This window comes from Sesamum indicum, linkage group LG1, assembly GCF_026168435.1.
Source record: "Sesamum indicum cultivar Baizhima isolate 11 linkage group LG1, ASM2616843v1, whole genome shotgun sequence".
Classification (NCBI taxonomy): Eukaryota; Viridiplantae; Streptophyta; class Magnoliopsida; order Lamiales; family Pedaliaceae; genus Sesamum; species Sesamum indicum.
The window spans coordinates 18,922,396-18,934,384 of record NC_142657.1 but is presented as its reverse complement, the minus strand read 5'-3'; the positions used below and the strand labels follow the sequence as shown (position 1 = coordinate 18,934,384).

The following is an 11,989-nucleotide window of genomic DNA, read 5'->3' as shown; positions in this document are numbered from 1 at the left end:
ACGGTTGCAAAAAAACACACAAGTGCAAATTCTTGCGACAAATTTATGAAATAATGGAATAATTCAAGAGACAATGAAATTGCATCTTATTGTCAATTTCAACTTCTCTAAGCTAAAACATAGTGAATGTCATTTAAAGACACAAAAAGTGGACACAATGGGTATTACATTTGCCCACATAATGCCACAATGGTCTTATAAAGTGAGGAAGCTTTTGTCCTTGAAGCTTTCAAAAGTATCCTTGAAGCTCACCTCCAAAGGCATGAAATTGATGCCCAAGCTTTCTGCTTTCTTCTTTGAGACCTGGTAGGTTGGGTTGTCTGTTGCATTTCTGCAATTTCCATAAGGAATCTCATGAAAATATTTGGAGATTGAAACACATGCATAACTTGAAAATACGATTTTATCAGGTATGGACCAAAATCGACAGAAATGACAAACGGTTACAGAAATTGCGTATGTTTATACACCAAATTGTAAGTGGTGATTGTGTAGGAATTAAATCGAATAAGTGGTACAGTTTACGGACCAAAAGTGTAATTCTCCCTTCAACAATGTACATTCTCATAGGTTAATAATGCATAGTTCCATTGAAAAATAATCAAAAAGATTGAACACGAAGACTATGAACAGTAAGAACATACTTACGTTACAGGAATGTTGAGGGAAGGATAGAGCTTATCCAGCATCTGCAGAGTTTTCGGATGATTTAATATATTTCCAACCAAACAGTATCTGCCGCTAGCTGAAGGATTCTCAAAAGCCATTATATGAGCATAAGCAACATCTCTAACATCAACGAATCGATACACTGGAAACACTTCCTTCCCTGTGAAATGAAAATTGGTGATTTCAAGTTCTATAATATAGTGATGATCTATGTATGATCGTTAAGTGGTAACAACTTGACTGGCTTTATAAGATCATTCTGTTTGTGTGGAAAATTTTGGAGATTATTAGCATTTTTGCCTCTACACGAGGTAGAAAATTACACAGAAAATAACCCAACAGGAATCCATAATAACAAATCCAACAGACGTATTTGGATATATCCATGCTATAAAGGATTTTAAATTTTTGAATTTTCATTTTAAACTATATTTTGTGAAATTATAATGTTCGACTTGTATGGAGCCATTCGAAAACCATACTCCAAATATGCATTCTCTCAGATCCTAATTCTTCCATCCAAAATGCAGCATATTTGGAAGATGTTTCGCAATTAGAATATGTGTCTAAAGTGATTTTCTTTAACAATTAAAACACATAAAAATATTTTAGTCATTTAATTCAGCACGAGATATAGATTTGATGTGATACCTTTGATCATGTCCAAGAAAGCCTCAGAACTCCAATTGAGAGTTGGCTGAAGGAGAGGACCAAGCACAAGACCAGGATGCATTACTACCAAGTCAATGCCATTTTCTTCAGCAAATCTCCAAGCAGCTTTCTCTGCCAACGTCTTTGAAAGGGGATACCATAGCTGGAAGCATTTTGAGTTTACTACCATCAACTCCATGAATTTAGAAACATAACGCACGTTTAGTACTTTAGAAGGGTCAAACCTTGGTTTCTTCACAGAATGCCGGATCTGAAAACCATGTTTCATCAATAACAACATCAGGACCTTTGGGCTTATCATTGAGCGAAACCGCAGCCATAGAGGATGTCACCACCACTCGCCTAACAGATGTTACTTTGCTGCACGATCTAAGGATGTTAAGTGTTCCTTTCACTGCTGGTTCTATCAGTTCTGCCTGAATTGTGCACAGAGGTGAAATGAGATCTTATACAAGTTATGATACTATAGCAATGTGACTGAAAATGTACCACCCCTAAGTTATGGAACGAAAAATGTAATTTGCCAAAGAAACAAGTAAAACTGCAAACCTGTGGGTCTGATGTTGAAAACAAAACAGGTGAAGCCGTATGAAATACACCTTCACAACCATCAACCACCGAATCAAACGATCCATCTTCAGTTAAGTTGGCTTGTACCAAGTGTAACCTCTCGTCCGCTCCTTCGAGTCCCTTTAGGTGGACTACTTTCTTTGGATCATCTGCAAGTGTAAGGACACATTCACCCAAGATCATACAACATTAATTGTAGAACACTGATTCATACTACCTTTTGAGCTACAGAGTTGAAAATGTGATTACAAGAATAGAGATGTATACTTTCACTTGTTCTTCCTCCCATCTCATTAGAAAGTTGACAGTTTTACTGGGATAAGCAATTACACACACTGCTAGAGAGATGTTAGGGCAAAGGAATTAAGAAGTGGTGCTAATCAGTTTAATGATTAGCAATTTCTATTTTCGCAAGCACAAAATGTGGGAATTTCCTCAAAAGTTGCAAAATCCTCAATTTTAGTCACATGAGCAGCACTCAATCAAATTCTAACCACATTGAGAATCTTCTCCGGCGAGCAATGTATTGAAATTGCACACAACTAATACCAAACATGATGGGATGAATTTATCAATTCTGGGATGTGGTATGAATGCGAATCCCAAATGTAGTTTCGTCTGATCCCAAGAAACAAATAGAGCGCAGAGACAGAGAGAGAGAGAGAGAGAGAGAACTGACTGAGGTTGCGAACAGTTGCTTTAACAATGTAACCACGCTGGAGCAATAGCTTCACCAGCCATGAGGCTATGAAGCCCGAGGCTCCCGTCACGCACACAACCTTTCCTGCTCCGCTCATCTTCTCTTTAAGACCCTCAGTGTGTGTGGTGTGTGTGAAGTGGTAGCTACAAACAGGTTTCTTTATAAATTGATCAAGACCATGAAAGCACATGGAATATCACGCTACCCCACCCCTTCATCAACTATATATTGTAATTATAATAAATTAGGAATGTACTCTCCCTTCCTTTCATTAATATTATTTGATGTAATCACTTCTCATCTCACGTTGTTAAAATTAATCATAAGCGTTACATTTGGAAGAAGAACGACAAAATGGAGCTGACACACCCCCTTCATTTATCATATTTTACCAACTTTTGTTTTTGTCCAAAAAGATTCGTTTGTGGGTTGCAAGTTGGAACGGCCACTGCAGTTTTTACTTCCTTTTTTCATTTTTCCCATGTGTACTTTTAGATGTATATCATTTACAAAATCTTGAATGACCTGTAAAAATTAGAATTTTTTTATGTATTTTTTTTTTGTTTTTTTGTTTTTGTGGTCATTTTTTCGTTCAAATCTTAATGAAAAAGAGCATGACTACAAAGTACAAACAGTGCAAGTGTATTTTTAATTTCTTTTTTTTAAAAAAAATATAATTTTGCATGTTCCTGGACCTTTGGAACCAAGAATGTCGAATTAGGAAATCTCAACAAAAACTCAAGAAATAAGCACCAAGTTCCGGGACCTTCAGAACCATACACATGAACATATCCATACTGCCCCAAAAGAAGCAAACATGGGATAGCTGTGGAGCTTTTCTGGATAGTGATATATATCGATTCTCCCCTCGACGTTAGTATATTGCATAACAAGCAGTAAAGGAAGAAGGAACGATTTCAGTGTCACTTGTATGGTATATTTATACCTGTGGAGGATCATTTTATATATTCATATAATCCCTTTCAATTTGCTGCCAAAGATTAGTCGGATCAACAGCATTCCAAGTAGACTTCATTCCCTATGGCCAAGATTTTACCCTTCCTTACATCTGTAGCCTTCTCTCAAGCAATCTAATGCCTGGAGAGGCAAAGGTCAGAACCACCACATTTATTCTCAAGGACTCCATGGCCGGACTCAGAACTCAAACTCGTTATAATGAACCTCGCCTGGAAGAAACTCCAAGAACAGAGAGCCAAACGTGCAAATGGCTAACACCATTTCGCATGACAATTGCAGTTTTCCGGGCACAGTATGCTGAATGAAAGAACTCATTCAACAGTTTCAGCATGATTGGAATAGTTATCAAGACTAAAGCAGAAGATTTGTCCAAAGCATCCAACACAAAAATTAAGCATAGAAGGATCAAAGTGTTGACTGCATAAGAAAACAAATAAAATTCCATGAAAACCATTAATCTTTACACTCTTGATCAAGTTATAGCCCAAGTAATAAAAGACACAGCATTATAACCAATCCTTTCAATTATTTTCATCTACACTTTTGCAGCTCGTTCGTGCTAGTGTTACAACAAAATGGTTGCACAACAATGTACTGAAAATCGAGTTCAAGAAAAGGCAGCAAAAATTCGCAATTCTGACCTTTCTCTTCACTTGCTCTTGATACTCACTCCATCTCCACCAGCAATGATCACAGCAGTCGCCATATCCAAGAACAACCCGTGCTCCACGACCCCTTCCAGTGCCGCAATCTCCTTCCCGGCCGCGCCTGAGTCCTTTATGGGAGTTTTGAAGTACAAGTCCACTATGTAATTAGAATTATCAGTAACATAAGGCTTCCCACTGCCGTCCAATCTCAGCTTCGCCTCGCACCCTTCTTCCTTGAACAATTCTTGCAGCCTGACCAAATTATAATTCCAGCAAAATTGCACCACCTCCACGGGCATGGCGAGACCTGATCCGCCGAGCCCAGATACCAATTTTGAGTCATCAACCACCACCACAAATTTGTCAGACGCAGCTTCGACCATTTTCTCACGCAAAAGGGCTCCACCGCGGCCCTTCACCAGGTCAAGATTTGGGTCCACCTCGTCAGCTCCGTCAATTGCAAGGTCAAGATGCGGGTGGGCGTCAAGGGTAGATAGCGGGATGCCGAGGGAGGCGGCCTGTTCTTGTGTGCGCTTGGATGTAGGCACGCCCACTATATCCGTGAGTCCGCCGGATTTGATGAGGGCCCCGATCTTATCCACCACAAATGCGGCGGTGGAGCCGGTTCCAAGCCCGAGGACCATGCCGCTTTTAACGTACTCGACGGCCTTGTCGGCAGCAAGTTTCTTGAGGTCGTCTTGGGTGAGAACTGGGGCGGAGAAAGCCCTGATTGAGAACTTGGAGGGGGTGCTACGCAGGTGGATGTGAGTTGGGGTGGCATTATGGCGGCGGAGGGAGGAGAGGGAGGTTGGTGAGAGGAGGGATAAGGTGGCGGCCATGGTAGGTGGGAGTGGGATTGAGGATGTGTGATCCTCTCCTGCCTGATCTGCTGCTATTACTGGTTTGCCTCTCGCTTGGGCTGATGGGGTGGTGGTTGAGTTTAGTATTTTGGCCTGTTGTGTCGGGGTATGTGGCCAACAGTTGTAAAGAGGTTTTCTTTGTTGATAGGAGAGTTTTCCGATTGGCCTTCAAAAAAATTTTGAAAGACCAAATTGAATATTCGAATCTGATAAAATTTTAATGTTGTACTGACGATGATTTGATAACATTTGCTGTATGCTGAACACCAAAACTGTCATATGTGAGACCAGCCCAATTGAAAAGACCCAACCCAAGCATGGAAGGGATAACATTTGGCGTAACATGTACAATTTAGGTGGAAGACAGAGAGCATTTCTCTCCAATGTGGCAGAAGCTGAGGGAGACAAAGAACCAAATAACAACCACCCCTCGGAAAGGAAGCATGAATCAAGCTGTTGAAGTTGTGAATGCTCTGTCCCAACAAAATCCCTACTTTTGTTACTTCATCTTTATCATACTTATTATTCATTGAATATAGCAAGTTAAATTCTGAAAAAATTGTAACTTGTACCCAATTTTGCATATTTTATTCTCCTTCTCTTACTAAATTAAGTGCCACAGTCCTAATATTTAATTTGCAAGTCTTTTCCACTCGAAAATTGCAAAAGCTCAAAGGCTTTGATGCAATAGATTAGACTCGAGCATTATGCTTTCATCATTAAGAATGTAGGAATATCGAGTGTATGCAACAAATTGGAACACAATGGGTCGTCCCAACTATCGGCGAGACTCCTCCTTTCCTCTTATTCCTACTTGTACTAGAACTTCCTCTAGCACCTCTTTAGGAAGGGTAATACTCTGTTGGTGTTGTTGCCAAGTGTGGATGTTAATGTCGGCCTCATCATGAATGTGCAAGGAATAGTAAAGCGGAATGTCCATTGAACGCAAGGGATAATTCCCTCAAGAATGTTCATAAAATAATTTTTATTTTTCACAATTATTAATTAAATAATAAATTTAAAAAAAATCACTTAATTTAAACTCTCTAGTCTAGAGTCCTAGTCAAATTGAAAAACAGGGATTCTTTCAACAACTTGTATCTAGACATAACCAAAATTTCTAATTTAATCAAATAAAAAACTATTAATTCTAATCAAAGTGAAAATTACCACAACGTTTTTTGACAATCGGTTGGGCGCACAAGGGCTACTGCACCCAATAGGGCACCCTTACATCCAATGTGTGCCCAAAAACGAGCACTCATGCTATATGTGCATGTAGCCGATTTCCATTTTTTGTAACTTTTCTTGTATATACCTTTTTCAAATCAGAACAAAAAATAGAAAATAGTTTTCGATCTCAGAATAGGCCAAAAAATTAGTCTCAACACACTAAATAATTTAACATAAAAGTGAATTTTCATGCTATTTAATCATATTAAATTATATATAATTTATATATATTCGATTGATATGGATGATTTGAACATACTATATAAATAAAGAAAAGTTGTAGATAAACAATGTATGGTTTGTCATTATCTGAATTCTTACACCTAATCTTGTATAGATTAGAATTAACTAGGTCTTAACAAAAATGTCAAACAAATGGCCAACAAAGTGGTTGTGGTTTAGTGGTAAGAATTTCAAGTCGCGGGCTTGAATCCCAACAGCCACAAACTGATATATATATATATATATATATATATATATATATTTTTAGTATTTCTTTCCAAAGGTTTCAAATGTTACAAATTAAGAGAAAAGAAAGAGAAGGCGAAGAAAGTAAAATCATACCCTGTGCAGTTCATAGCTAGAGGTTTTCAACATGACTGAAGGGTACTCATCGCCCTCATGATCATACATGGAATTAACCTTAGCGTTTCTCAAAATATGATGATCAGTACCATCACTAGACGACAATGCGTACGCCACCGCTCCATGGACCTCCTCATCTCCAACTTGCAGTTCTTCCTCACTCAACCTCAGTGGAACAAACAACTTGATGAACAAACAAATCAAGGTGGTGGCCACAATGTTGAGACACACTATGAAGACAATCGCTATAAGTTGAATCCCCATTTGTCTTAGTCCAGCTGACGTTCGTCCCATCTGCAGGGCGTAAGCCAGGCCAATGTACTTGTCCCAGTCAGGCACCATGTAGAACAGCCTGCTGAGTTTAGGCACCGCGAATAAACCGGTGAGGATGCCACCAAGGCTGCCCGCAACTGCGTGTGTGTGAAAGATGGCAAAAGTGTCATCTACATGTCTCAATAGCCTCATCTTGTTGTTCAGCACCATCAGAGTGTACCAAGGCAAGCTTCCTGAGATTAACCCCATCAAGATGGCTGCCCAGCACTGCACTACTCCTGCAGGCATATAAGTTTAACAGGGATAAAGAAAAGAAATTGCTTGTCCGAGGCTTTGGATTTTAGTGAGAATCAAGAAATGCCACGGCAGCCAAACCTCTCTTATTAAAGGGGTCGCAAGTATGTGCTTATTTTCTATGAATTCCAAATTTTCTGGCAGACATTTGGACTAAAGACTGCTAGAATTTATGTTTGTATTGATTGGAAATTGAGCTACATGTTTCATTGAGGATGGAATGAGTGAGCGAGTGTACCTGCAGCAGGGGTGATGCAGACAAGGCCAGTGATCAAGCCATTCACAACTCCGAGGGCAGAAGGCTTGCCAGAGATATAAATATCCAGCAGCAACCAAGTCACCAGACTGGTGGCCGCGCAAACGTGTGTGTTAATCACTGCAAGAGACGCAATGGTGCTGGTGGCATATGGCGCTCCGCCGTTGAACCCAGTCCATCCCATCCATACCAGGCCTACACCCGCCAGCATCATTACTATGTTGTTTGGAGGAAATCTTTCTCTGTCCTTGACACTCCTTGGACCCACCTATATATACACATATATATTACATTAAATGTTTTTATACTAACGGAAAATCTAATCTGCATCAAGTCACTGTTGGGAAAATTGTGTAAACAATTATAATTTAGTTTTGAAGTTGACAATCCAATATATTATCAGTTTATGAAATCAAACACAAAATACTTGGAACGATAACAGAGACAACAATTATATATGTTGTTTAATGATAAAATTAAAGGATGACTTACAAAAAGAGCTGTAACCTAAGTCTAAAGTGGACCGGGTACTATGCAATTTCTTTCTTTCAGGACAAAGACAGTTATAATTTGTTCAGTAGAAAGAACCCCATGATAGCTTTAGTTTTCATAACATTTCAAAAATAATTTAGACTTGAATTTAATATAAGGAGTTTATTTTGAATATTAACTTCCAACGTGGGACAACCTTGAGTGAAAAACACTCACCCCCACATCCCTTTATTTCCCATCATATTCTTATATAGTATATGCATTTCTATCAATTTCTTACATCTTAATCTATGAATTTTAATATGTAATTTAATTCAAATTACAACAGCCACGTCACATCTGAACCAATTACGTCTAATAATTGGACATACTATTAATTTAAAAAAGTGATCGATCATACTATAAATAATTGGATTCAGCCAAGCATAATTTAAGGATTAGGAGTCTATTTGACGAAATGAAGACTCTACGTACCCAATATGCGGCAGTGAATCCAGCAACACCAGAAGAGAGATGAATGACGAACCCTCCAGCAAAATCAATGACTCCCATCTTAGCCAGCCACCCCTTGGGGCTCCACACACTGAACGCCCCTACCGTATAACAAAACGTATGCCATAACGGCACAAACACCATCCACGCCACAAAATTCATCCTCCCGAGCAACGCCCCACCTATCAGAACCGGCGTAATGGCAGCAAAACCGAACTGAAACCACACCATTGTCGCCGTGGGAAAGTAGCCGATAAACGCCTGCCCGAGAAGGAAACTGTCGTCCAGAGCCACTGCGGGCTTTCCCCAGAAGGCAACTAGCTTATCGCCGAAGGCCATGCGATAACCCCACCCCATCCAACAGATTAAGGTTGCTGCAACCGCGTAGACTGCCATGAGGGAGGAGTTGATAGCCCATTTCTTCTTAACCATGCCGCCGTAAAGGATCACCAGTCCCGGCACAGACTGCAGCGCCACCAGAGTGGCGGCGGTGAGCTGCCATGCGTTGTCGCCTTTGTTCATCCACTCAGGGCTCGACTCATCTGGTCGTAGATTGGGAGGGAGCTGAGGATCCATTATTGCTTATGTTTCGACTATGATTGGGTTGCTTTCACTATGCATTAGTCTGTAAAGCTTTGAGGATTATAAGGAGTGCAGGCAAATGGCATAGATGTGCTCTAATTTTGATGTATTTTCTGTCTATTCTCGTAGGATGTTGGTGACATTGTCAGTGGCGCCGGCTAGAATGTGTATTTCTCTGCTTCTGGAGGGAAAATGTTTATGGAAACGACAATAGAAAAGAAGGGCATTTTATTTTTGGTGTTGTAAAAGCAGTCCATACGCTCCAAAATTCTTATTTAAATTAAATTTGATCGGATTAAATCAATTACATTTATTATGTGAATAATCATTTTTTTTCAATTATACACTAATTACACGACAAGTTTATTGTACTTGTCGTGTAGCCTAGAATTTCCTCCATATGCTTTTCTTTGAAAAAATTCTTACCAAAATTAAGTTTAAACGGTACAGTAATTAAATATATTATATTTATTAATATAATTGATTTTGATTTGAGCAAATTTGATACAAATTAAAATGCGACCAGCGAAAAACAATGCAATTTAATTAGTTATTAATTAAGGGCAAAATGCCAAAAAATAATTATTTTTTAAAAAATTTATTATTTTTACTTCTCTAATTTCAAGAATTTGTCGCCTCTTTATATAATTAATTTTCAACTTAAAAGTATAGAATAATTGACCTAAATTAATCCCTGAAAAACTTAATTTACTGAATTCCATTTTCATACATATTTTCAAACATTACAGTATTAAATATTACACGACTTGTATCCATAGCTCTAGCGCCTTTGGTTTCATTACAACAGTATTGAATCTTGCAACGTATTGATATGGAATCTTGCGACTTTCCGCTGGCCCAGAAAATTATGGATCGGCCCATATATATATATGTATGTATCCAACCTCAGGGGGGTCGGATCCATCCCACTTCAGGACACATGTGGAAATGTCTGAGGAGCCCATATGTCAGAACACGTCGTCGTCTTCTTCCTTTCTCTTTTTCAATTAAAAAATATTTATTTGATTTGTAATAAATTAATTAAAAAAATATAATTTTTTAATCAAAAATTTTATTAATACTAATCAATTCTGTGAATGTTAATCAATTAAAAAATTTATTTATTAGATGAAAATAAATGTCGAGAGTACTAAATATAATTTTTCAAATCACAAAAAATTTACATAAATTATTTATCAAAAGATTTATCATATAAAGTAAACATAATCTTTTTTCATCATTTCTTACGTTAAAATAAATATTTTTTAATAAAGTTTATCAAGATTATTTTATCTTACAAATAATTTAATTGGACTCTGTAAATTATTTATTTAATTTAAAAAAGTAAACGATCCCTAAATCTGTAAATCAGTGTTTTAATAGGTAGCCGGTCGAGGGACGCATGTGCTTATATTTTACTACAGCACAATGCCTGCGTGCTCTTTAATTTAGATCGTTGACTTTGACACCTTCAAGAAACGTGCTTTGGCACATGAAAGTCTTGGGAAGTGTAAGTTGGTTTAACAGAGGATTTTATATTTAGCGCGTTTTTCAATTGGGAATAATGCATTTTTATTTTAGGTTTTTTTATAAGTAAATTACAACGATCTTCAACGAAATTTGACATAATTATAAATATTTTTTTATTATTTAAAAAATTATAAATACCCCATAATATTTGATAAAATTATGTAATCCTTGACAAATGTATGAAATTGTCAATTATACCCTTATTGTATTTTTCTCTTTTTTTAATAAAAATAAAAAATTAAAAAAAAATCAGACGGAGAGAATGAAAAAATTTAAAAATTATAAAAAAAAAATATCCAATTAGTCAATAAAATTATATTTTTTAGTTCACAAGAACATTTTAGTCGGTTCACTACAAAAAATAGAAGGAAACCTGATGAAAACTAATGGAATGGATTAATTGTTAAACGACCGTTAAAATCAGGGGGGTATTAATAATTTTTTCAAACAATAAGGGAATATTCATAATTATGTCAAACCTAAAAAAAAGTCGTTATAATTTACTCTTGTTTTTTTAATAAATCATCTCATTTACATAATTTTTTATTATCAATAATTCAAACAAAATAATTATTAATATAATATATATAATTAATTGATAGCTACTATATTATAATAAACCAATAATTATTATTAAAATATATTATTCAAGGTTTTATTTTTAATCATGGGGCCACACTCATTAATTTGCCAACTAAATTAAGTTTTATTGATCAATTGAGAAAATGTAACGATAACCAAAAAGCGGATCTCTCGGCAGACATCTGACCCAATGGAGCCACCATTGTTATTCAATGAAGTGGATGGTCAACACTTTGTATATAAATAATTAGTGCACACTCGACATGTGTGCATAAATTAAATATTTAATTATATTAAATAGATGAAAAATGTAATGAGTGACTAATCATTTAAATGTAGGGGGTGTAAAATTTGTTAATATGACTAAATAATTAAGGAGATAGTAATTTGTGAAGAACAATCCAGATATTGTCCGTTCAGAGTAATTTTTTTACAATTTTGAACCTTAATATATAATATAAAGACGCAGATTGTATGCACCGAGCTCTTGCACAAATGGTGCAGGCATCATTAATGTTTTTTTATTTTTTATTTTTACTACAGCTATCCCTATCCCACATAAAAAATGAAACTA

At 36.8% G+C, this 11,989-nt stretch overlaps 3 protein-coding genes across 5 annotated transcripts; all 3 read right to left on the bottom strand.

Moving 5' to 3' along the window:
• Positions 1–21: 21 nt before the first annotated feature.
• LOC105162427 (phenylacetaldehyde reductase-like) lies at positions 22–3,001 on the bottom strand. Its single transcript, XM_020693704.2, has 6 exons — positions 2,591–3,001; positions 1,891–2,060; positions 1,566–1,757; positions 1,321–1,483; positions 649–829; positions 22–331 (listed from the first exon to the last, which is right to left on the bottom strand). The coding sequence occupies exons 1-6, from the start codon at positions 2,799–2,801 to the stop codon at positions 196–198; spliced, it is 1,053 nt and encodes a 350-aa protein (XP_020549363.1). The 5' UTR covers positions 2,802–3,001; the 3' UTR covers positions 22–195.
• EMB3119 (Ribose 5-phosphate isomerase, type A protein) lies at positions 1,948–5,285 on the bottom strand. 3 transcript variants are annotated; one of them, XM_020693707.2, is made up of 2 exons: positions 4,231–5,285; positions 1,948–2,060 (listed from the first exon to the last, which is right to left on the bottom strand). In XM_020693707.2, the coding sequence occupies exon 1, from the start codon at positions 5,073–5,075 to the stop codon at positions 4,239–4,241; it is 837 nt and encodes a 278-aa protein (XP_020549366.1). In that variant the 5' UTR covers positions 5,076–5,285; the 3' UTR covers positions 1,948–2,060; positions 4,231–4,238. The 3 variants fall into 3 exon arrangements, with proteins under 3 accessions (XP_020549366.1, XP_020549365.1, XP_011078736.1); XM_020693706.2 differs by lacking the exon at positions 1,948–2,060 and adding an exon at positions 3,307–4,006; XM_011080434.3 differs by lacking the exon at positions 1,948–2,060 and adding an exon at positions 3,307–3,886.
• A 1,602-nt stretch (positions 5,286–6,887) lies between these two features.
• LOC105162599 (ammonium transporter 2 member 4-like) lies at positions 6,888–9,444 on the bottom strand. Its single transcript, XM_011080672.3, has 3 exons — positions 8,704–9,444; positions 7,720–8,005; positions 6,888–7,465 (listed from the first exon to the last, which is right to left on the bottom strand). The coding sequence occupies exons 1-3, from the start codon at positions 9,295–9,297 to the stop codon at positions 6,888–6,890; spliced, it is 1,458 nt and encodes a 485-aa protein (XP_011078974.1). The 5' UTR covers positions 9,298–9,444.
• Between the last annotated feature and the right edge of the window lie 2,545 nt (positions 9,445–11,989).